The sequence below is a fragment of the Neopelma chrysocephalum genome, unplaced genomic scaffold, assembly GCF_003984885.1.
Source record: "Neopelma chrysocephalum unplaced genomic scaffold, ASM398488v2 Primary Assembly neopelma1_286, whole genome shotgun sequence".
NCBI lineage: Eukaryota > Metazoa > Chordata > Aves > Passeriformes > Pipridae > Neopelma > Neopelma chrysocephalum.
Genome location: NW_020897948.1, coordinates 162,478 through 185,593, shown reverse-complemented (window position 1 = coordinate 185,593; position 23,116 = coordinate 162,478). Strand labels below are relative to the sequence as shown.

Genomic DNA, 23,116 nt, shown 5'->3' with positions numbered 1-23,116 from the left:
TTTCTGTTCAGAAATAGAACTAGATCAGTTGCGGTGAATTTCATATCCCTTTAGATTTCCTGTGGATCCACAGAGTTTCAAGGGTAGTTCATTCCTTGGTTTTTTTCATACTTTCGGAACGGATTTTTGTTGGTATTTTTTTGTTTGTTTGTTTTGGTGATGGTGTTATTTTTTTTCCCCCTCTGCAGAAATGCCAGGCCTATGTAGTTTTTTTTTTTAGGAAGCTGAAAGGCTTTTAGGAAAATTCAGTGTTCAGTGAAAGGTACTTGAAAATCTGTCGTGATTTTCTACTCAATTGAAATTAATAAGGGCTTTTAACTGTGATTTTTTTAGAAAGAATATCAACTTTATGTATAGCATCATTATAAGCATTGTATGCATTGCAGAGTTGATAACAGGGCTGTGGTGTGTGGACAGAAGGTACTCTGATAATAACACGGCATTATCCCAGTGGAAGTGTTTTGTGCAGAGTACAAAGGGCACAGATTCCCGGTGTGAGGCCAGAGTGCAGCTCAGGAGATTGTCAGTGGTGGTGGCCAGAAGTCAATGCCAAAGAAAGAATGGGAACAGGGCAGTGGCACGGTGACACTTCTCTCTGTGTGCTTAGTTGTCAGCTCGTTGTGGCTCAGGATCACGAGGCACTTCTTTGTTTATGAAAAGCTTTTTCTGTAAACTTTTGTGCTTTTTTTGTTTTGGGTTTTTTGAGCACTGCATGTGCTTTTTTTTTCCCTTTGTTACGATCCACAGCGCTGACAGTGAATTAAGTGGCTAAATGCATTGTGAATGAGGACCTTTGTTTTGGACCTACCGGATGATAGTTCATCCCTCTTTTGGGGGGATGCAGTGATAGTTGTTCCCTCTGTGCTTTTCCACCCCACTCAGGGTTTGATGGTCTGTGTTACAGCCGACCCTCTGCAGGGTGAAAGATCCCCAAGTGCAGCTGGATGTGTTGCCTGAATTGCACATCTGAAAATGTGATTGTGGGTGGGAGTTGTCACCAGTGGGAATTCTTTTGTAGAATCCTGGGTTTGGCCTGGAACTTTTTCATGGCCCTTAGTCACACTGATGTACTTACTCATCCCACATACTGGCAGAACAGCCGTGAATTAAGTCACGTGCCTGTATGGAGCTATCTTGAAAAGCTGAGTGTAAATACTCCAGTGAAAAATAAAATTGAGCCATTACACATCAACGAATCACAGAATATCCTGAGTTGGAAGAGACCCACAAAGAGCATCGAGTCCAGCTCTTGAGTGAATGGCCTGTAGGGGGTCAAACCCACACCCTGGGTGTTATTGGCACCCTGCTCTAACGAGCTGAGCTAATGAAGGTGGTGATACCTATAAGTGATGGCACTGTATCCCAACAGGTCATAACTTGAAAATGAGGTCAGTGTGCCTTGGTTAAGTAATTGAGTGTGAACTTCCAGTGCTGTGATACTGCTTAAGGATTGTGTTTTATTCTGGATTGTATTCCTGGGCCGTGGTGGGATGTGCTGCAGCTCTGGGAAAGCATTCTCATTTACAGAGTTAAAAGTGACCATTTTAGAGGATCCTAAAGTGTTGGAGCGGTTTCATTATTCTGCCCAAGTCGCAGGACAGTGCAGTTCCTGCAACAGTGCCTGGAAACAAGGTTCCAGAATTAACCTGTATGTTTAAAAATCCATTTCATTGTGCACATGCAGGGAAGTCCTCACTATTGGGCTGTCTGACCGGGATGTAGAGGACTGGCTGTTTGTGAGCTTAAGAAAGAAAAAGAAGAGAAACTTTTCTTAAGAGATTTGAGGAAGTTGTGTCTATAATACCAGGAATCTTGAGGTTCTTAATAACAGACCTGCATAGGGAGAGGAAATCAAGTGTCAGAGAGATTCAGAGTATAGCGAACATAAAATTACCATAAGGGGTTGAAGTTGGAAAATAAGAGGAACAACTGAATCCAAAGAGTTTGTGGTGACTAGTGTCACCTGGTATGGTGGGCCTCTTTTGTCTGAGACAAGTTCCAGCCAGGAGGGACCTTGTGTGTGCTATAGTAGCTCCCAGTGCTGGGATCACTGTGCCCCCCTTACCCAGGAGGCTGCATTGCTCCAAGGGCCTTGGTGTCCACCCCCTCAGGTTGGTCAGTGCGATGTTGGCCAGGGCTGGGAGGCTGAGCAGCTTTGCCTGAGTGCTTTGTGTCCTTGGGTCAAGCTGCAGCACTTCTCAAGATGGCCCCAGCCCCGTGTCCGTGTCGTAACTGTGCTGTGCTCCTTGTTGTGGAGGAATTGGTGGGATCCCTCGGGGGGTTCCGCTGGCTCGTGGTGTTCAAGCGCATTTTGTTGTTCGCAGCTGTAATTGCTTTGTGCACATTCTTTATCATCTCACTGGGCAAAGCTTCATTCCAGTTCTCCTTGGAAACACCTACTGAGGCACTGCTCACTGAATTTAAGCCAATGCAGGGATGGCCTCTTAAGCAAAAGCTTTTGGAATATTAAGCACAGTGGTGTTTTCCAACTCAGGTGGATTTTGCTTCTTCTTTTAGGTGCCCTGAAAAATGGCTGATGATATTGATATTGAGGCAATGCTTGAAGCTCCTTACAAGAAGGTGAGAAAAATGTGCCATGAAGTCGTGTTTACCTTAATTTAGCATTATTCATGAAACTACTGCTGAACTGTAAACTAACATCCCTGGAGCCCTCATGATTTATCTTATTGGACATGCATTACATGTAACTTTCAAGTTAATATATACTGTTAATGTAATTATATTGTGCAGTAGTTTCACTTCAGCGTGATGAATAAATGCCCATCTATCTCTCTTTGTAGACTTGCCTAACGATATCTCACCTCTACTCCCATGAATTCACCTTTGATTCCAGTGTGAACTGTCAATCATAAGGTAGTAATTGAGTGACGTATCGCTGTACCGTGGTCCCCTAGGTTAAAAAAAAAATACAACCAAAACAAAACAAAAAAAAAACCCCACCCAAAAACCAACCAAAGAAAACCAAAACAAAACAGAAAAAAAAAAACAAACAACCCCCCCAAAACCAAGAATCCTAAAACCTCTCCTCTAAAATGGCCAGGTCTAGTTTGGTATAGCAACAAGGTGAATGCAGTGATTTGGGAAAACAGCAGGGTTCCAAGAATAACCTTTTCACCAGTCCCATGGCAAGTAAATATTTGAACAGTCTGCTCAGTGCAAGAAGAGTGGGACTTGCTTTTAATGCAGAAGCTGCTGGCGGTTAATCTTTCAACAGGGCAGATGAAAATCAATTGCTGAGTGAACGAATTTACGGAAATTCTTGGATCCCTGAGTAGAATGTTCTTAGCAAGTAAAAGACAGTATCACAGTCTGCGGTGTCATTCTAAAATAAGCTCTTGTATTCTTCTGTCCTAGTTGTTTAATTAGGAAATGTCAATTTTTATGTGAAATTTTTATCAATTAGCATAGTGATGTCTTTTACTTAAACCAGCAGCAAATGAATACTGTCTTTTTTGTTTTCCACCAAATGGTGGTGAAGTATGAACAGTCTGCATGCTTTAGCACTGGTTTTGAAAGAAATGTATATTAACTTTAAGTCGCCTAGGAATTGTACTTTTGATGTAACCAATGTGATTAAACTGTAAAGCCAGTATATAAATTATATAGCAGCTATTGTTAGTCTATTTTGCAGTGTTTATTACAACTGTGTAATGAATTTTGGATGAGCATTTGTAAGTTTTAAATGTATATTTAGTTTATGTAATATTTAGCAGTTACTTTTACATCTTGAAGAGAAATTTGTAAACTATTATGTTAAAATTCTTGTGTCCTGGCTTAACATGGATATTTTCCATGTAAACAGGTATGGAAAATAGGGAATGTTTAGGCTGGACTGGTGGATTATTGATGACTTTCTTGGGAGTCGACGTTACTAAAGCAGTGTGAATCCCTGTTTGCTTCAGGGCGAGATGTGTGACAGAGGTGACATCAAGCTCTTACAACCCTTCAACGAAAATGAGCGAAGATCTCGGGAATGGCATCGGTCACAGGAAATCCATAGGAAATCCATAGTGGCTGGCTGCTAGCACAGCCCCGGGGCTTAGGCAGAGATGTAGCCTTGGTACTGATCAGAGGGGCACACAAACACAGACCTCAAACTTCCTCTTACATTTTATAGAAATAACATTTAACCACTTGAGTGCTGAATTCTACAGGATAACTTGCTCTCTAAACCATGTAAGGAAGTATCTACAATTTAATATACACTTTTAAATGATGTAACTCTTGTATTTTGTAATAGTATGACTTAAATTTAAGCAGCAAAGTGGTTAAACATGCCTACCTAAATATTCTAAAGCTTTCCACATTAAACTGTAAACAAGTAATTTAGTATTAAAATTTTTGTTTTTTATTTTCTTATTCCTATTCCCATTACCCTTTGACCACTTGAAATGTTTCCACTTCGTCCTCACGATGTTCTTCTATCAACCCTGCTTAGGATGAGAACAAATTGAGCAGTGCCAATGGCCACGAAGAGCGCAGCAAGAAGTGAGTGTTGTCTCAGTTCTGTACTTTTGGGGAGAGGCTGCTGAGTTTTGTGAACCTGGGAATGCACGTCAGTAGTATTTATGGAGCTAAAATAACAAAGCTTGGTATTTGCAGTTGCAGCAATTAAGAAGTCTTCTTTTATTTACAAATGTAGCTAAAACCCTTGCAGCTGGTGTCATCCAAGTTGTGGAAACATTTAATTAGCATCAGATAGAAATACAGACTTAGTATGTTCAGCATATTTAATTTTTTTTCTTACTTTAGCTCTGCAATGGATTTTGCATTTTAAAAGCATATTTGTTGTAGAATTTATTGTAGAATGTGATTTGGAGCAGTGCAAAGCATTTAAAGATACCAGTACTTTCTTGAAAAGGTTTAGGGTATTGAATCCCCTCCCTCTATTCTCTGCATCCCCACCTTTGAAAACTTTTTTGAAAAACAAGAGTACAAGCCCACCTTCTTCAGCAAGCATAATTCCAGAATCTGAACACCTTCTGATGCCCCAAGCAGTCTGGAATGAAACCAGGAATTTGAGGAAAAATGCCTTACATAAGAGTCTCTTAAATACCCCAAATAAATGGAAGGTTTTTAAGTCTGTAAAATAAATTCTGTACCTTACAAGTGTCATTTGGTGATGAGGTAATTGATGTAAAAAGACAAATTTTTAAATTGATATTTGACAAAGCAGAAAGCAGTACAGTTTTGTAATACACAGCTATCTTAAGAAGTCAGCATGTGTGCTGTTGTCACCTTCTGAAATCATACAGATGACGTGCCGAGGGGATCCAAAGAAAGTTTTATCCCAGGTGTATGAATATTTGGGGAATTATAAGTCCAATTCCAAGATCAGGCTTTAGTTGTAATCAAATAATCTAAAATTGATTATACCTTATATCTGTGTTCTAAACAATACTGTGAACGTCCTTCTCATGCTAAATCCCAAGACCTCTAAAACTCCAGCAAAAGCAGCTGCTCCCAATATTTTTAAGCCCTAGAAGTTCATTTTGATAGAGCTGCTGTTCCCCATAATCTTTAAAGAACAAACTGTGCTCTTTTGTTTGTGACTTGTGACAGTGTCCTCTGTTGCTGAAGACAAAGGTTTATTTAGGCTTTGCAAGACTTCTTGCTACACTTTAAATCAATTAAATTATATCCAGATGATATTCTATATCTACTTCAGTTGGGCAAATACTGAAATAAGATTCAAACTGTCAAGAAAATCCACAGCAAAAATCAGCAAGTTAAAAAAACAACTTCAGGTTTCAGCAATTGTCAAATGATATTAAATGTTCGTGTTAGTAATGGGAAGGATTAAGAACCTTCATTCTTCCTGGCTGTCTGTACTGTGTGTCCAGGTCAGCCCTGGTTTGGAGGCACAGGGTGGGTCTGGACTCTTGGCAGTCTTTGCCTGCACAGGGGGTTCAGCTCCCTGTCCAACGGGGAATGGCTGCAGTTACCACTGACTGGTTCTGGCCAGGATAGGGAGCTACAGGGAGGATTTTTCAGAGCTGTTATGATGGTGTTTTAGGGTCAACTTGGGGAAATGTTGGTAAGTGATGGGTCCTAGGGAGGAAGGACACTGCATGCCTGACCATCCCAAACTGCATTACAGCAGGAAGTGTGGGTGTGACACTGATAACACCACCCAGAAATACAGAACTATCGGAGGTTGTGAGACTTCGGATATCGGGGTCTGATGCAGCAGCTTCTCTGTCCATACAAAAATATTAGAGAAACTGGTGGAAAACACAAAATATTCCAGTGTTTAAAACCTAATCACAAAATGTTTGTCTTCAGAGACAAGTACTAAGATAGTTTTAATGGGTCTTCCTAGGTGGAGATAGGAGAGCAAAAACTGCTAGTGATGATTAGGCTTAGTTAGATGTGGCAGGTGAGAGACTTTTTTACTTTAGAAATGGAAACTAACTAGAAGTCTCATTTTCTTCATGGCCATAGAAAATAACAATGATGAACCTTTTGTAATCCACATGCCCTTTTTAAAAAGTTTTTAGGTGTATGAGTGACCACTTTGAAAAATCATGGTGTATGCAATCAGAAGGCCCAAAAGGAGGAAGAGGAAAAATTGAGGGACAAAGGACGTTTCAAACTTCAAAAGTTTAGCAGCAAAATTGATTATTTTGCTGTCTTAAGTAATGGCTTGAGCATCTGTTTACCACGTGTTTTATGTATACATACGTATATATTTTAAAAACTAGGGGAGTGTAAGCTTTGGTGGTCTGAGGCTGAGATAGAGGAAAAAAATTCACAAATAATGCAAATGCCAAGAATGGAGCAGTTGCTCACTGGTTTTCAGATATGAGGTATAGTGGACTTACAGATCTTAAATGATTAAATTTTCTGAGTAAATGGTTAAAGCTACGAAGATCTGCAGTTTGGCCCAAACCTGTGACAAGCATAGACTTAAAAAAGCAAGTGTCTTATGAGCAGGAATAGCAAGTAGGGAAGAAAAACTCTTCAGCAGTGTGTTGAGTGATGGTAGGGAGTATTAACCATCCTTCCTTTCCCTCAGACTTGCGCCTTTCTATTTTGGTTGTTTTGTTTTACTTTGCTGTAAAAGTATAATTTGATCTTAGAATCTTGATACTGTGTTTAAGTGTGGTTGAAAGCCACATGAAGTACTGCAGCTGGTATGTAGTAGATCCAACACAGGAAATGGTTTTTTAGTCCTTTTACTCTTCTGGAAGCATTCTCTAGCAATTATGAAATCTAAAATAAAGCTGTGCTGTTGTGGACTTTATAGTGATAGAAGATTGCTGACATGCTTAACCACCCATTTAACAAAAAAACCCCATATGAATATTAACAGGTGGAAACTTCTGCCAATGTCTTTGACACAAGGTTGGGGGAACTGTGGGATTTGGGGTAAATAACCCTGAGCTACGGGCGTAACCAAAGTTGTGGGTTTTTTCTCAGGAGAAAAAAGAGCAAGAGCCGAAGTCGAAGCCATGACAGAAAGAGAAGCAGGAGCAAGGAACGCAAACGGAGCCGGGACCGGGACCGGAAAAAGAGCAGGAGCCGGGAAAGGAAACGGAGCAGAAGCAAAGAACGGAGACGCAGCCGGTCCAGGAGCAGAGACCGCAGATTCAGAGGCCGCTACAGGAGCCCCTAGTAGGTTATTTGTGTCGAGGTGCATGGGTGCTGCTTCAGTGGGGTGATGGGGAAGCCTCAAATTTCACTTTCTGCTTTCTGAGTGGGTCACTAATAATCTCAGAGGGTGAGAGGCTGAGTTTGAAGAATGTCAGTAAATACAGCGTGGAAAAGAGGAGGACAGTAACATATCCCCCTTCTACTGGTTTTCATTCTGAGCCAAAATGAAAGATGTAAAAGCAATGAAAGAATGTGTACAGGAGACTGGAAAACCAAATTTATCACAAAATCAGAGTAACAAGCAAGTTCCCTACTTGTCCAAACTGTCTTCAGTATAAAACTTGACAGCTTAGATGTCAAAAAATGAATAGTAGTCTGTGACTTTGGTTACAAACTCATAAACCCTTGGTTTTGTATTACTGAAGATTTTTATGGTCTTGCTGCTCTTAAACACTTTACTCCATAAATGCATATACCCATAAAAACATCCCGTGTTTATGCATCCAAACTGGAAACATCTTGTCTTCGGAATGCCCATGCATTGCATATTTGCCCTGCTTTTTCTCAGACTTGTCCAGAAGCTGTGAAAGAACTCTTTGATCCTCTCAAGCATTTAGTTTGACAGAACCTCTGCTGTAAGGAGTTCCTGGCAGTTGTAAATCAATTCTCAAAAGACATTTTTTTGTCGGTATTTGTTTCTGATGGTTTGTATTCCCGCTCTCCCCTTTGCTTCCTGTTGCCTCTTTGCAGAAAACCATTGGGAACTGGTGTATATGGTTGACTGTAGTTAATAACCTGAGGCTGCTCCTTGTGTCTGCTGTTGTCCAGGCCTCATCTCAGCTGTTACCAAGTCTGGGAATGCAAGGTCCTGTAAAAAGCAGGCAATTGAAAAGGATGTATTTTTTAAACCATGACATGTAATGTCATCCGTGATGAAGATATCTCTCAAGATGTTTGAGCAGACAGTGTTTACCTTCTGATAAATTGCAGGCTTGCGCAGTTTTAGTACATGAATGTTTTTCTTGGCTGGGTCCCAATCCAGGGAACACATTCCCTTTTGTACTCTTGGAATGCAAACAAAACTGCCCGAGGTCTCAGAGTCTCAGTTTGTGCTAAGTCACCTGGATGTGGGCATTCTGAGAATGAGAACTTACTGCAGCTCCTGGCTCTGCTGAGGTGCAGTGGCATCCTGTGCACATGGGGATCACAGAGCTTGTCATCCCCGCTCTGCCTTTGTCTCCAGTGCCAGGCCGGGCAGAGCCTCTGTGCACTGCTCTGGGCTTCAGCTCTGAAGATTTCAGCACTGCACAGTTGGCTCATTTTCCTACAGCTCTTGGGCACCTGTAAAGTTACAGTAGCTGGTTGGGTTGTGCCAGTGCTACTGTTGTGGCTCAAGACACAGAGGACCTTGATCCAAAACTTGGGCCTTCCACGTGTGGAACCTGACAGCCTCCCCTCCAGTGTGGGGGTGCAGGGGGAGGATGTCCTTCTTCTCTTCACATAGTTGAGAGTTGCTGCTTTTTCCCAGCTGCATTGGAGAGTTTTGTTCTTTGGTATTTTGTTGTCACTGGGTGAGAAGGTTCTTCAGCTAGAGAAATTTGGAAGTTCCAGTGTTCTGGTCTTCCAAAATAATTTCTTCAAGTAGAGATTGAAAGTGCAATAACCCATGCCTGGTTTAGTGCATTGAGGTACGTTATGCCAGAAAGGTAAATGACTGTGAGGGTTCTTTTTCCCTATTCTGACACTCTTCTGTAGCTGTTCTGGGTATTTCTCTGGAAATACAGTGATAAAGAAGCTGAGATGGTCTGGTATGCCCTGAGGATACATGGCTGTGCTGATTCGTTTGGTAGTTCTGCTGCAGTTGCCGGATTGTTGCTTTCATTTAACCAAGTAGAATTTTAGTGTTTGAAATGGTTTAGTGGAAGACTGGTAAGAGGGCAGGCACGTGTATCCCAGAGGGGTTGGTGTTGACTGTTGGCAGTCAGGAAGCAGTCAGCTGTCAATCACCTGTAGATCATGGATGGTGCTATTGAAGTAATACATATGTTAATGTGATCCCCAAATTCTAGTTTTGTCTCAAAAAGTGTGAAAGAGAAGGGCCTCAGAAGATACGAGAGTGGAGGGCTCTTAATTTCCTGTTTAGTACTCTTCTAGTGCAGAGACCCACCTTTAAATCTGTATAACAGACACTGACTTTCAGGGAGACAGGAGTTTTGGAGATGAAGCCTCCTGTACTACTGGCTGCCTTTGGATCAGATAACTCTGGATCACCAGAACTGGTGCTTTCATTTGAAGAAATTGTCTCTGTATCAGTGCCATCAGCTCAGCATTTCAAAAGTAACTGCCAGAGTACTCTTGCTGGCTGGGGCAGCATCTAGATCAAAATGCATTATGGCTTCTGTTTTATCTTATTTGTTACTCTTTCTCCTCCTTGTGATCTTTCCCATTTGCTTTATAAAGGCTCCTTTTCAAGCTGATGCCTGTAAACAGATGTTTTTGCTGCTGGAGCAGTTAAGAGGCATCTCAGCAACAGTGACAAGAGAAAGTCTAGTATGGAGAAGAGAGTGCCACAGAAAACCTGAAACCTTGGAATTTGTCACTTAAGCTTTAGAAAGTGGTTAAATGCTTCAGTTTTTTTAAATGGGGTGACTGGCTTGCATTGCTTAATGTTGACAGGGTTTTTTTCTAATGTTATTCTCACACATGTTGTTCTCTAAGTGTTTTACAGCTACATTATTAGATCTCTTAGTAGAAAGAACTTGACTGGGTATTCTTGCTTAGACATCTGTCTGGCAAATCACAGACATTGCTAATGTACAGTAGAAGTCACTTAGACCATCCTGTTTCTATTCTGAAACCGAGAATTTGGACAAAGTTGTTGGGAAAACAGATGTATTACATGAGGACTGAAAGTTCATCATGATGCCCCTGGACTTTGTTAGCCAAAGTTTGCCTTGTCCAACACTGTTTTGTTGGAGTCTTGAGTAAGAATTAGCAGGTAAGAGCTGATAATTTGCTGACTGTCTTCCGACCTGACTGTTGTTGGGCCGTGTGGCATCACGCAGGTTTGGGAAGGCATGTCCATATGGGCTGAGGGCCTTTGGCTTAGGGACAAGAGGACTCCTAGACATAAAGATGAATTACTTGTGACATGGTACTGCCTTGGATGATAGCAGGAGCTGGGCAGCAGCTGTGGGGGCCATAGGAGTGAAGAAGCTTTCCCTGAGATCTACAGCTTTACAAGCAGATCTCCTTAGAAAAACAAAGGGAAGTGCATCCTGCAGAATACTGCTGGAAAGGGATCTTGAGAAGGTAACTTGGGCTGTCACCTTGCCCCAGGCAGCTCTCTGCTCAGTCTGGGATGGCTTTAGGTCACTGGAGTTTGTCAGTGTTTCATGGAATCATGTAAATAAGGTACTACTAATCAAGAGTGAAAATGGAAAAGAGATCTTTGGAGTTGTGATGGGTTGTGTGTTTTTCCCCACCACTTTTTTCCTTTTCCCTCCCTCCCCCTTGGGAAACTGTGCATGTATTTGAAACTGTTACTATGTTACTTATCAATTGTTTGTGTTTTGAGGATTCTTTTCATTAGATTTAGACAAACAAAACATTTCTTTCACCATTTCCTTAAAAACTCATAATTATTTACTATTGTTTAGTTGGTCTGTATGTTAGTATTCTGGAATTACTGTAATTGGTGTGTCTGGCTGCATTGGAGTTGAACTGGAGAACACCACGTTCTATACCAGGAGGTGTGAAGGTGCAGGGTAGTCCCATGTTTGGTAAGAAGTTGCCCTCTGGAATCAGTACCAGCATTTCCAGGTGCAGCTTTCAGCAGTTTCTCAGATACTGGAGAACCCGAATGGATGCTCCGAGCAGTCATTTGTCTGGACTTGAGTAGGAAATGGAGTAATTTATCCTGGGCAAAAAAAGTCTGGGTTTGATCAATAGCAATCTCATCTCAACACGTGCCTGTGTTTTATGTCTTATTTTCTCTGTTCTTAATAAGTAGTTTCTAAATGGTCTTTTTTCTTTATTTTTTTTTCCAGTGTTGTACAGGGCCATATTTCTCTTGCTTTAACCTGGCCAGCACGGTTTTGGATCTTGGCCCACTACTTCCACCTGTGTCATGACATGTTTAAAAACGGGCATCCTCCTCCTTGCTGTGGATGCTGAGTTTAACTATAAGCATTACTGCTCCACTGAGGAGCAAGAAGATGTTTTTCAGACAAATTGCCTGGCCAAATGGATTTAGTGGAAGACTACTTAATGTCTTCAACCCGCCGTGTCTTTCAGGGTGTTTCACATCAAATTGTAGCTACAACAGAAAGAATCAATTGTGTGCAGATGGAAAGCCAAAGCCCCAGTGCACAGCACTCAGTCTGTGCAGCAGTGCCTCTGCTCGGTGGAGATACAGGAAGAATGTTAACAGGTGTTGTTCTTTGCCTTGTATCTACCAGGACATCAAGTTCAGGGAGAACACGATGGGATGAGTCCTGCTGCCCGTGTCACAGGCTGTCCCCATGTACCACGTTACCTAGTGAGGACTGTCCTTAACGTGGAAGTAAAGGGCAGGTTACAGTTTGTTCTAACAGATTCTGTGAAGCCTGGAGAACTAAAATTAGATTCAGCCAAGAGGTTGGATTCCTTCTGTGGTTCCATGTCTATATATAGGGCTAACTGCTGGGTTCACTGCTTCTGTGGTTTGGTGGCCATTAAGAACTTCAGGAAGCTCCATTGGCATATTTGTAGCACTTCAGTGGCGAGAGCTGAGACAACATTAGTCAATGTGTCCCTTACAGATGTCTGCTGGGAGCCACTTTGGTTTCTTCTTGCACCTTAAATTTCATGAAACTTTCGGTTTTAAAACGTTACACTTGAGCAAGTAATCCTGCCAGCACCACTTTGCACCCAGCTCTGGGGCTGAGCTCCAGGCCATGAAGGTCCTGCTTTGCAATCATCAGTACATAGGGCTTGATGTGGACACAAAAACGTGTGAAAATGGTTACAGCTGTAACTGTAGCTCAGAATAGTTTGCACGTACAAATGTGCCGTGTGTGGCTGGCTCATAATTCACTTCCCGGAGTCCTGCATATTCTGGGGGTTTGTGATGCAGGTGAAGCTGAGAGGGGAGCATATTCCATGCCTTATGGTCTGGAGTGCTGCATGTGTTGATATCCTGTGATAATATTATGCATGCATTGGGTGCTGCTGATGGAAATGCTGACCAGTTCAGGTGCAAGGGTGGGTGAGCACTTGCAGTGTAATGTGAATACAGAGAGGAAATCCTGAAGTTTGGTACTCAGGTGAGTAATGTCTGTCTTTTCTTTTGCCGTAGTTCTGGTCCAAAATTCAACAGTGCCATCAGAGGGAAGATTGGTCTGCCTCACAGCATCAAATTAAGGTTTCTGACTTTTCTCTACTTTTTATTGTATCATTAGTAGATTTTGATTAAAATCAGAGTGGTGTATTTGAAGGTTTTCTTCTAATCTTGTTTCTTCTTTCTTTTTAGCAGACGTCGCTCCAGGAGCAAAAGTCCCTTCAGAAAAGACAAGAGCCCTGTTAGGTACAACTTTTTACATGTGTTGGGTGGTTTTTTGTCCTATTGAAGTTGGGAAAGTGATGGTGAAATAATGCATGGCTACTTGCTCTCCAACTTCTACTCAAAAGTGATGCTGAAATTCATTTAGTAAACCAGGGAGAGGAGAGCATTGTTAATGTGTTGCCTTCTCCCCATGTCATAAACAGTTGTAAAAAACATCAGTTTGCAAAAGAAGCCTTGCTTTGGTTTTTTGCATTTGTGTTCTCAATCTTTTACCCATTAATTGTGAATTGAATTAGCTTTTGTGCTAAGTTGTGCTTAATAATCTAAAGAATGGAAAAGTACAAATGCTTCTTTTTGCTTTTCAGTATTCACGTTATTTGTAGAGAGGCTGGATACCTTTGAAATGCAGGAGCTGCTTATCCATTCTCAGGCTTCTCATTTAAGGGAATTAGATTTAGATAGCTGCTAATGAGATTATTCTCTTACATTAATACAGTTAAATTTAACCAATCTTGTTTTGTTTTTTAATGACTAGCAAACTCTTACTGAGATAATTCAGTGTAAATTTTTCTTTTGTATTCTCAGTGATTAGTATCTATATAATTATATTAATATAAATACGTACTCCATGACTGAAAACTTAGTCCAGGATCCAGCATGCTAGTTCTGTCCTGTACTTGACTACAAGTCAGATTTTTTTTTTTAGATTTGAAGCTTCAACGCCTTAGAAATGGTGTATCTAATTTCAGATAGTGGTTCAGTATTGAAATAAAATTATTCTAGTGCTTCTGATGTCAAGGATCAGAGTAATTATTCACTATTCTTAATTTTCTTATGAGTTAACAAGCTGAAACTCTGAGGACTGGGAATTCCATTTACATGGATATCAGTATTGTTTATGCAGTGGCTGCAGTGACTCTGAAGTGACTGGGTAGATGCCAGATGTGAGTTTGCAAAGCCTGGTTGGCACTACTTGTCTGAGAGTTTGGACAGCCAGGCTGTGCCAGTCCACCCTGCTGCCCTTTGTGTCCTCGTCCTCTCATCTCACCTCCGTGACTGGGGGCTCCACAGTGCTCCTGGTACCACTTCTGGACAGCAGCAAAGTGCCATCTCTGATTAGTTTGGGCCTCTGGAGGTGAAATAGAAGTTTTCAGGCATATTTAATGCTCACAGTTGAAACAGGATATTCAGTCATGTTATACAAGTAAATAGGTTATCATATTAATATTAGGTACTCACTTCTTAACCCTGCCTTTTTTAAATGCAGCAGGTGTGTTTTTCACTATTAGGCTGGGAAGTACTGATTATTTAGTGTTTCATATGCAGTCCAGAGATGAATTAGCTTAATTCAGTTTATTTTTTAACTGAACTTTGCTCTTTCCAGAGAACCTATTGATAATCTTACCCCTGAAGAGAGGGATGCTCGAACAGTATTCTGCATGCAGTTGGCTGCAAGAATTCGACCAAGAGACCTGGAAGAATTTTTCTCTACAGTAGGGAAGGTAATTAATAGGGAAGTTAAAATGATTCTGACTACTGCCTCAAGCTGTCCCAATAGAACTTAAGTACAGGATTGATATTTTTGAGAATTGTAAGGAAGTGGAGCTTCCTGTACCTGTGCAAAGGGGGATGAATGATGATGAACTAGTTATTAAAGGCTTTGAACATGAAAATGTAATTTCTCAGGAGTTCATTGTTCATGTGATGTGATGCAAAACATGTCGATTCAATTCTGAGTCAAACAACTTAGTTTTTCATATTTTCTGACAGATAGAACTATCTGTCAGTTCTAGTGTAACTTGAAAATTCATTTAACTTCTAATTTTGAAAAACTTTTGTCATACACTGGGTTCGACTTTGAACAGCAGCTTTAGTGCTCCCTTGCCTCTGGGATATGTTTGTTAAAGCTGTATGCTGCCATAGATTTTCAGCACAATTACAAAGCCATTGGCTTGGCAAATGATCATCTCATTATCAATACCTGTCTGAGGAATGGGCTGCATTAGGTTTTTTCCTTTCTGTCCAAAGTACTCATGTCTATTCTTGCCTTTCAGGTTCGTGATGTGCGAATGATTTCAGACAGAAATTCCAGGCGTTCAAAGGGAATTGCTTATGTTGAATTTGTTGATGTCAGTTCAGTGCCCCTGGCAATAGGACTGACTGGACAGAGAGTCCTGGGTGTACCCATCATAGTACAGGCATCACAGGTAAGGAGTTGTAAATCTCATTTTTGTTCATTTTGAGTTCTGCCTTTTGTGTCTTGCTGGGAAACTTAATGTTTGAAAGTTTGGTTACCATTGCATGTTTGGAAAACCTTAACAAGGATGATTTAAGCTAATTATAAGTGGACTTTTGTTTCCCATAGATGACAGGCAAATATATATATCCAAAGTGATATAAATGCATTTTGAAGATAAAGATTTTAAGCAAGTAGTAGTAAAGAAATTGAAATAGTGTTATAGAATTGTAGGTTATATTGTGTATGCTTCCCAGCATATGTAAAAACTGTTAATTTACTAGATACAAGCCAGAATTATGCATGAAGTTTTTCAGTTTGAAGGCTTTTGGAATCTGTGTCTCTGTACTTGATCATGGTCTTGGGTTCTGTGGATTTTAATTTAAAGTCCGATGGATAGTCTGCAGATTATACAACAGCTTGTGGTTTTTTGGTGAATCTGCCTAGTTCTGATCTGATAGATACATACTGCTTATGTTAGGGTTTTTTATTAAATTCTGACAGAAGGTGAATTTTTATTTTCTCCTTTTCTTAGGCAGAGAAAAACAGAGCAGCAGCAATGGCAAATAATCTGCAGAAGGGCAGCGCTGGTCCCATGAGACTCTATGTGGGATCATTACACTTCAACATAACTGAAGATATGCTTCGAGGAATCTTCGAGCCATTTGGCAGGGTAAATGTTAATTTGACATGTTGTGTTGTGGTAGTTTATCTGAAAAACCTAGATTAGTTGTGGAGCACTCACAGCTTCTGCAAATAATTCAGCTTCACACCCACGAAACATTTGTTCCCTTCTTGCACTGCCCATAAACATCCCCAGGCTTTGGGTGCGTGGGTGGTGTTAGAGAACAGATGAGGACCTGGGTTTGTGGTGGTGTCCAGTGAATTGGAATGGCAGATCTTACAAAGGAAAGCTGAGAATTCCATGAGTACCTAAATTAATGATCAGAGGAAAAAAAAACCCAAACCAAAACAAAAACTCCCTACATTGTATCCTGCTCCTGTGACTTGTGAATATCTTTCCCACCCGTGATTGTGAATGAGGGCCCTGTTTCACAGGTTAAAGCACAAAGCACAGAAATGGGGTTGAGGTCTTGGAATATTTTACTATCTGTCAGCTGTGTCTGAGGACTTTTTGCTTAAGTTTTAGCTCATGTAAGGACCAAGAACTAGTGGTGTGTCCTGTGCAGCTCCAACTCAGGCCCCTTCTCACTCCTGAGCATTGGGCCCTAGTTTGCAGCATGGCAATAAGTTTTTGTAGAGAGAATTATGGAAGTGAGCAGATCAAATCCAAAGTTTCCAGTGGAGCTACAATAACTGTTAGCTGTACTGTGCCAAGGTACCTGGGGTATTTCATTATGAGACGGGGAAAAGTTAGGTACTTAATGGGGAAAAAGAAGTCCATTAATGTTTGGGTTCTTTACTGTCTTTGGATATGAATTCTGCTTCATACATATGGTGGCAGTGCTTTTCACATGCATTATTCAGACCCAGTATGCCCATCCCTTTAAATCTCTTGTGCAAAACCCTGGAAAATTGCTCTAGTTGATTAAATTTTAATCCACATGGCTGCTGTTCTTGTTTATTTTTTTTCTCAAGGTCTGGCAGTAGCATTAAGGTAGTTTTGGCAGGGTTTACATGTAGAGCTGTGAAGGTTGTTCCTTTTTATTCCATATACTCCAGTCCTAAACTCAGTTCTATCTTCTGTGTTGCTGTCTCTTCCAAATACTACTTTATGGCTCACGGATGACTCAGCACTGTGTTTTAAATTCAGTCACTGTAAACTTCTAGGAGTTCCCAAATACCAGTAATTATTAAAATATACAGCCCTTTGTTTAAGACCCCGGTCAGACATGCAAACTGCTTTTCTTAGCTTGTGGAACAGTTTCTCAGCATATGAGATGCATGACCAGAGTGTTTCAGTGAGGATCTGATGGTGTCTGTGTGCTCATGATCTGCTGGAATGTTGCATCAGGACCAAAGCTCTACCTGGAGCTGCACTCAAACCCCTTACGTTTACCTGCTTCTGTCTCAGTGTTGGAGCACCTGCCGGACTGTCTGTACACTAAGTTTGACTTGAGGAAGGAATGAGAAACTGATTAAAAAAACCCAATAAAAACAGTGATTTCACATTCATGTCTGTGTATTCCTCAGGGCTGTTTCCACACTGTGTTTTGGTATCTTGTGGGTTGTTATAAAATGTCTGATAATAAATAGCTTTATTCTTATCTTTCAGATTGAAAGCATTCAGCTGATGATGGACAGTGAAACTGGACGCTCAAAAGGATATGGATTCATTACGGTATGACTGGCATTGCCAGCTTTCCTAGGCCATTTCTGGGTGTAATCTTCCTATGTAGTAGTGTATCTATATATATATATAACCTTATCATGTGTATATATAGCAGCAGTCTACATTGCTACTATATATACACCTTATCAATCCATATTGCTGTTGTATCTAGAGAGCAGCTACTATATTGCTACTTTATCTCTGTTAGGTCCCATTTTAGAAGTGTCATGTAGAGGACACACAGCACTGGCCCTTTTCTTTGTTTCTGCCAGTTGTCTGGGTATTGTGGGTGAACAATGGATGTGTTCAGGTGGGAGTAGTTTCCTTTGGAGTCAGTGCCTGGGAAAGCAAATGCTGCCTTCTGCAGGCAAAGACACTAGTAAAGACTGGCATTTTTCACAGTTGTGAAAATGATTGAATTTGAGCTTTTTGGGGGACATAAAATTTTGGAAGATGAAACTTTCAGTTGAAAACATCTCTCCTCTTTGCCCTCAGGTACACAATTTTGTGAACTTGAGTTTCTTGACTGACCTGGCAATTTGTCATGGGGACAAAAGTCTCGGCTGGGACCTCTGGCACTTGGACACAAATGAAACCAAACTAACTATATAGTTCAGACTTGACGGTTTTAACACTGATAAAATGTTTGTATGTTTATTTTGATGTTTCGCAGCATAAAGCAGGACATCTGTTAGGAATAATCAGTAAATACCATGGCAGTTGTAAGGTCACAAAGAAAGTGACTGTCACTCTTTTAAGAGAACTGCAGCCCAAGACTTCTGTTGATTGAAGTATCTAGATGCTGTAACTTGAACTATAACTATGTTTAAATACATTACCTAAATATGAGACAGTAAATACCAAAATCTGTGTGTTTGGTTTAAATTAAAAATACAGAGCATATTTAAGTTAGCTTGTTGCTGTTATCGTAGAGAGTTTCTTCTGTTTCTGTAATTGTGGATGTTGCAGACAGTAGAAGTGTTGCTGAATCCTGTAGGCAGTATTACTGAATTTCCCCCTTTCCAATCTACAGTTCTCAGACTCTGAGTGTGCCAAAAAGGCCTTGGAACAACTCAATGGATTTGAGCTGGCTGGGAGGCCAATGAAAGTGGGACATGTAACTGAGCGTACTGATGCTTCCAGTGCCAGCTCCTTTTTGGACAGTGATGAGTTGGAAAGAACTGGAATTGACTTGGGAACAACTGGTCGCCTTCAGTTGATGGCAAGACTTGCAGAAGGTGGGTGTGATGTTTAATAGGAAATGTGCAAAAAATACACCAGTTTGCAGAGTTTGAATTAAAACCCCCCACAGAACTTGGGATAACTGCATGAAATGATCTCTTTAATCTTTTGACAACAGTAAGATTTCTGATGCTTGTGTTAGTGCATCCCTGAGTGAGTGGCAGTGTTGTTGTGTTGCAGGTACTGGGTTGCAGATTCCCCCAGCTGCACAGCAGGCTCTGCAGATGAGCGGCTCTTTGGCCTTTGGAGCTGTGACAGGTAAGAAATGATGACCTGTTTTTTTTTCCAAATTACTTTTTGCTTTATAATTTTGTGACAAGAGGTACTTTAATATGTTTTGTGATCTTTTAAAATGAAAACACAGGGATTGCAGTGTGTTTGACACACTGTAAAACGCTGCAGATCCGTAAGCAGATAACCAGGGACAGTGTATCACAGTTGGGATGGGTGGGATTCACTTTGCAGTATTTTTGCAAATCTGTTGTGGTTCACCTAATTCATCCCAAGCCTTCATCTCTTTATCTGTGCTATTCTCTGTGCTAATGGGGACTTGTAAGTTCTACTGCACTGTTAAGTGTTGACTGCTAAAAATGGCAGGCCCAGAATTGGACGGGCATTGACCTCTGTGAAAAGCCTGAGCTGTACCAGGGGTGAGGAGGTTATTAGGACTTGATGGGGGACATGTCCCGAGGGTGGCAGCAGTGTTAGATATGTACAGTGTGTGTCCTGGTGAGAAAGGACATTGTATGTCAGGGAATGTGTGTTGCCTGGCTTTGGCTGTGGTTGTTGGTGTGTTCTGCAGGTGGGTTTGCTGGAGTGAGGCTGAATATATGATTGCTGCTGCTAGTTCTTACTGGCCTAAACAGCAAACTGTTCAAGGGCTGTTCAGGACTAGAGCAGTGAGTAACCTCCCACAGGAGATCAGGGTTTCACAGAGTGGAATTTCTTCTTTTTGTTACTTTTAATTAGTAGTAAGAACAGAGAACATTCAACTGTCATAGCAGTAGAAAATGACTTAATGTCACAAATAACTAGATGCTGGAACATGTGAGAAAGTGTCAGGACAGTAGCAAAGAATAGGTGGCATTGTTGTTTGCCTTCCAGCAGAGTTTGTGACAGAAGTGATTCAGACTTAATAAGATAGGCCTGGATGATGTTACTGAAGGTCAGGTGCAGTCCTATGAAGAGCACACATGTAAAGCTTTAGACAGTTGCTAAAACAATATAATAGGGTTGTTCTAGAGATGTGCCCTTGGAAGGAAAAGGAACTGGCTAGTGAAAGGAAAATGTTGGTTGTCTGCTGAAGAAGAAAAAGATGAAAAAGGCATAGAGGTAAGGAAAAAGTGTATCTAGACCAGAAAGAGAAGGAAAGGTCACCACCACTAAAGTTAGATCACTGTTAATGCAGGTGGTACAGTAGTGTGGCAGTCAGGTGTGGAAACAGGTGTAGGCAGTCAGAAATGAGAGAAGTATTTAAAAAAAAACCCAATCCTTTCCCATTTGAAACAAGCAAGGTCAAAAAAATCTCACCAAGCTCACCAAATCAAGAATATGGCCAGAAATACCTGACACAGAACTGTTCAGATAGGTGGAATCAACATGAGATAACCTGGCTATGGAGAAATAAATGATAAGGTTGAATACAGGTGTTTGAAGAAGGTGCATGTTTAGCAACTGTAGAAATGAAAGTGGCAGGGGTAGCATTGTTTATTCCACTGGTATTGTACAAAAGGAATAATGCAGACATGTGCAACTTTAAGTAACTTTGGAAAAAGATAAAGCTTTTTGCTGCCATAGAGTCATGAGCTATCCCCAAAGTGAGATTTGGTTATGGATTAAAGATCTCTTTACTCTTGTTAGAGAAAATTACTACCAGGAATTATGTCATTGTGGGAGACTTTAACTTCCCTGATACAGATTGGAGAAGAATTGCTAGTAATAATGGTGGGGCCCAGATATTCCTGGATGTGATATCCGACAAATTTCTTCATCAAACACTCACTGACTCATGAAGAGGGGATGCTATTTTAAACTCAATTTGGTAAGTAATGAAGATGTTATGGATGAGAATAGAAATGACCATTGACTTGAGGGATCATGAGTTGCTCATGTTTAAATGAAAGGATAAACAGGTCTGTAACTAAGGCTCGTGATTTCAAAAGCAATGGTTGAAGAAACAAGGCAAGAAAGTCATCTGGTCTGAGCAAATTGGGTGTTTGAACAGGCAGGATGTGAGAAGTTTCTTCTGTTCCACATTGCTAATGCTGTATTGGATCTGTATTCCACAGAAAGAAGAAAAAGCCCTGTTAGAAATGGGCTCCACACTGAACCTGGGGGATTAACTACCTCAAAAGAAATAAGGAATAAGCACACAGCCTATGAAAAACAAGAAAAAGGACTAATAACAAAAGAATATTTTTAGTTTGGGAAACAGATAGAAAGAAAATTACCTGCCAACAATCAGACTGAGCTAGACATTGTAAAATACATGAAAGGATAGATGAAGGTTTACAACTCTTGGAGAACAAAAAGGAAGCAGGGCTCAGGTGAATGAAAAACTGCTCCCAAGGTATTTCTAAAGTATCTCATTGCCTCAGTTTGTAGTGGGTACAGTGGTCATAAAGGTTGGAATTTGAGGAGGGTAAGCTAGGAATATGTAGTAAAAAAAAAAATTATTCCCAAGGTAGAAGCAAAGCTAAAAGAGCTGAGTGTAAACAGTTCAGAGGAGGAAGAAAACTCCCATGAAATGAGTGAGGGAAAAGATGTGTGAAACATGAGATCTCATCTCTGGTATTGTCAATAAACATTTAAAGTCTGTGATATTGTGTGTAGCTGGAACATATAACTCTAAATTATCTACACTCAAAAGGAAGGAATTAAAATACCATCTGGCCAGATTCTGGTCCTGTTGCTGTCTCGACTTCACTCCTTCAGAAGTCATACTAAAGAAAGGTAAACTGGAGAATATTATGAAAGTACAGCAAAGTGTCAGAGAAGCTGCATTTCAAGGCTGACAGTCCCTGATGGAAGTGCCTTTCCTGGGTAGGGCAGCCCTAGCAGAGCTCTTCTCACTGAACTTTGGGCTCCTGTCAGTGGGAAGTTACTAAGCCAGAGAAGTGGGTAGCACAGGAAGTACAAGGTGTGTAAAGAAGCTGGCTCAGAGAAAGAGGGACTTTTTCCAGGTGAAAGCTGGGAAGGTTAGAGGCTGTTGTTGAAGCCAAAATTCAGGTGTTGAGCTTATCTTGTTTAGTACTTACATGAAAAACAATGGTGAACAGTGGGGGTGAGGTGAGTGAACACAGAGTTGCTGTCAGTAAGAGGTTATTGGGGTGTTGTATATTGTTCACCTCTTCGTGATTAAATCAAATTCCAGTTCTGTAGCCTGGGAGCTGAGCAGTGAAAGGTTGCCCAGGAGGAGGAAAATACCTAAATACTGCAGTTTGGGTGACAGGGTGACAGCTGATGCACTGCCAAGGTCAGCTGTGCTCCTGCAGGCAGGACACTGAGCACCTGAGCTACACCCCCCCAGCAGTTCTGATCAGCCACCTCCAGGAGGGATTCAATCAAACTGAAATAGGGAAGGTAAAGAATCAGTTTTACCAGAGACCTGAGAACTCGGCCATTATTCCCATGGAGAAAATTCCAGCAGGAAAAGGAATTAAAGCTAAATAGTTGTAGCTGTGTACCCTGTTCTCTGTCTGAACATGTGAAACTTAAAATATTCAGCCTATAGAACATTCCTCTAATGCTTTCTGGGGCAAAGTATTCCATCCTGGTGGAAGGAGCTGTCTGTTTTTGGAAGAGATTGAGATGGTGTGCTGCCCAAGAAGGAGGAATAGGTGTTATCATATGAGACCTCTGTTTGGTCTCTGTTCTCTTCACAGTAATGGCTTGGGACACTGGACATTACTTGCAGGCTTTGGCCTATTTAAAGCCATCTGGATTTCAAAATAAACACACAACTTCGTTTTGTTTTTAGACAGAAAGTGTTTGGTAGCTGTTTCTGTATTTCTGCTTTCTCTGTGCACTGAGCCTGTACTCCCATCATGCCAAAGAGGTTATATATACAGAACATACTGGAAAAGTTACTTAGATCTGAACTTGACAGATGTATTAATTTTAATTTCCACATATTATTTAAAACTAATTGTAGGGAAAGAGTTGACAGTAAAGAGGGACAATG

The 23,116-nt window shown here is 40.9% G+C and overlaps 1 protein-coding gene across 8 annotated transcripts in view; it reads left to right on the top strand.

Annotated features, from left to right (window-relative positions):
• Positions 1-23,116, top strand: part of RBM39 (RNA binding motif protein 39) — a 33,169-nt gene that overhangs the window by 3,260 nt on the left and 6,793 nt on the right. The window contains exons 2-13 of one of the 8 annotated variants that reach the window (XR_003537475.1): positions 2,518-2,580; positions 4,460-4,509; positions 7,444-7,638; positions 12,956-13,021; positions 13,130-13,183; positions 14,547-14,664; positions 15,217-15,369; positions 15,934-16,071; positions 17,635-17,700; positions 18,725-18,929; positions 19,114-19,191; positions 20,794-20,974. Coding sequence is in view for 6 of the 8 variants with exons in the window: in XM_027704646.1 (XP_027560447.1) it covers positions 2,530-2,580; positions 4,460-4,509; positions 7,444-7,638; positions 12,956-13,021; positions 13,130-13,183; positions 14,547-14,664; positions 15,217-15,369; positions 15,934-16,071; positions 17,635-17,700; positions 18,725-18,929; positions 19,114-19,191 (1,174 nt within the window). In the remaining 2 variants the exon portion in view is untranslated. Of the gene's footprint in view, positions 1-2,517; positions 2,581-2,801; positions 2,875-4,459; positions 4,514-7,443; positions 7,639-11,687; positions 12,050-12,955; positions 13,022-13,129; positions 13,184-14,546; positions 14,665-15,216; positions 15,370-15,933; positions 16,072-17,634; positions 17,701-18,724; positions 18,930-19,113; positions 19,192-20,793; positions 20,975-23,116 lie in introns of those variants that run through there. The other 7 variants (XR_003537476.1, XM_027704652.1, XM_027704646.1 and 4 more) reach the window with 7 other exon arrangements.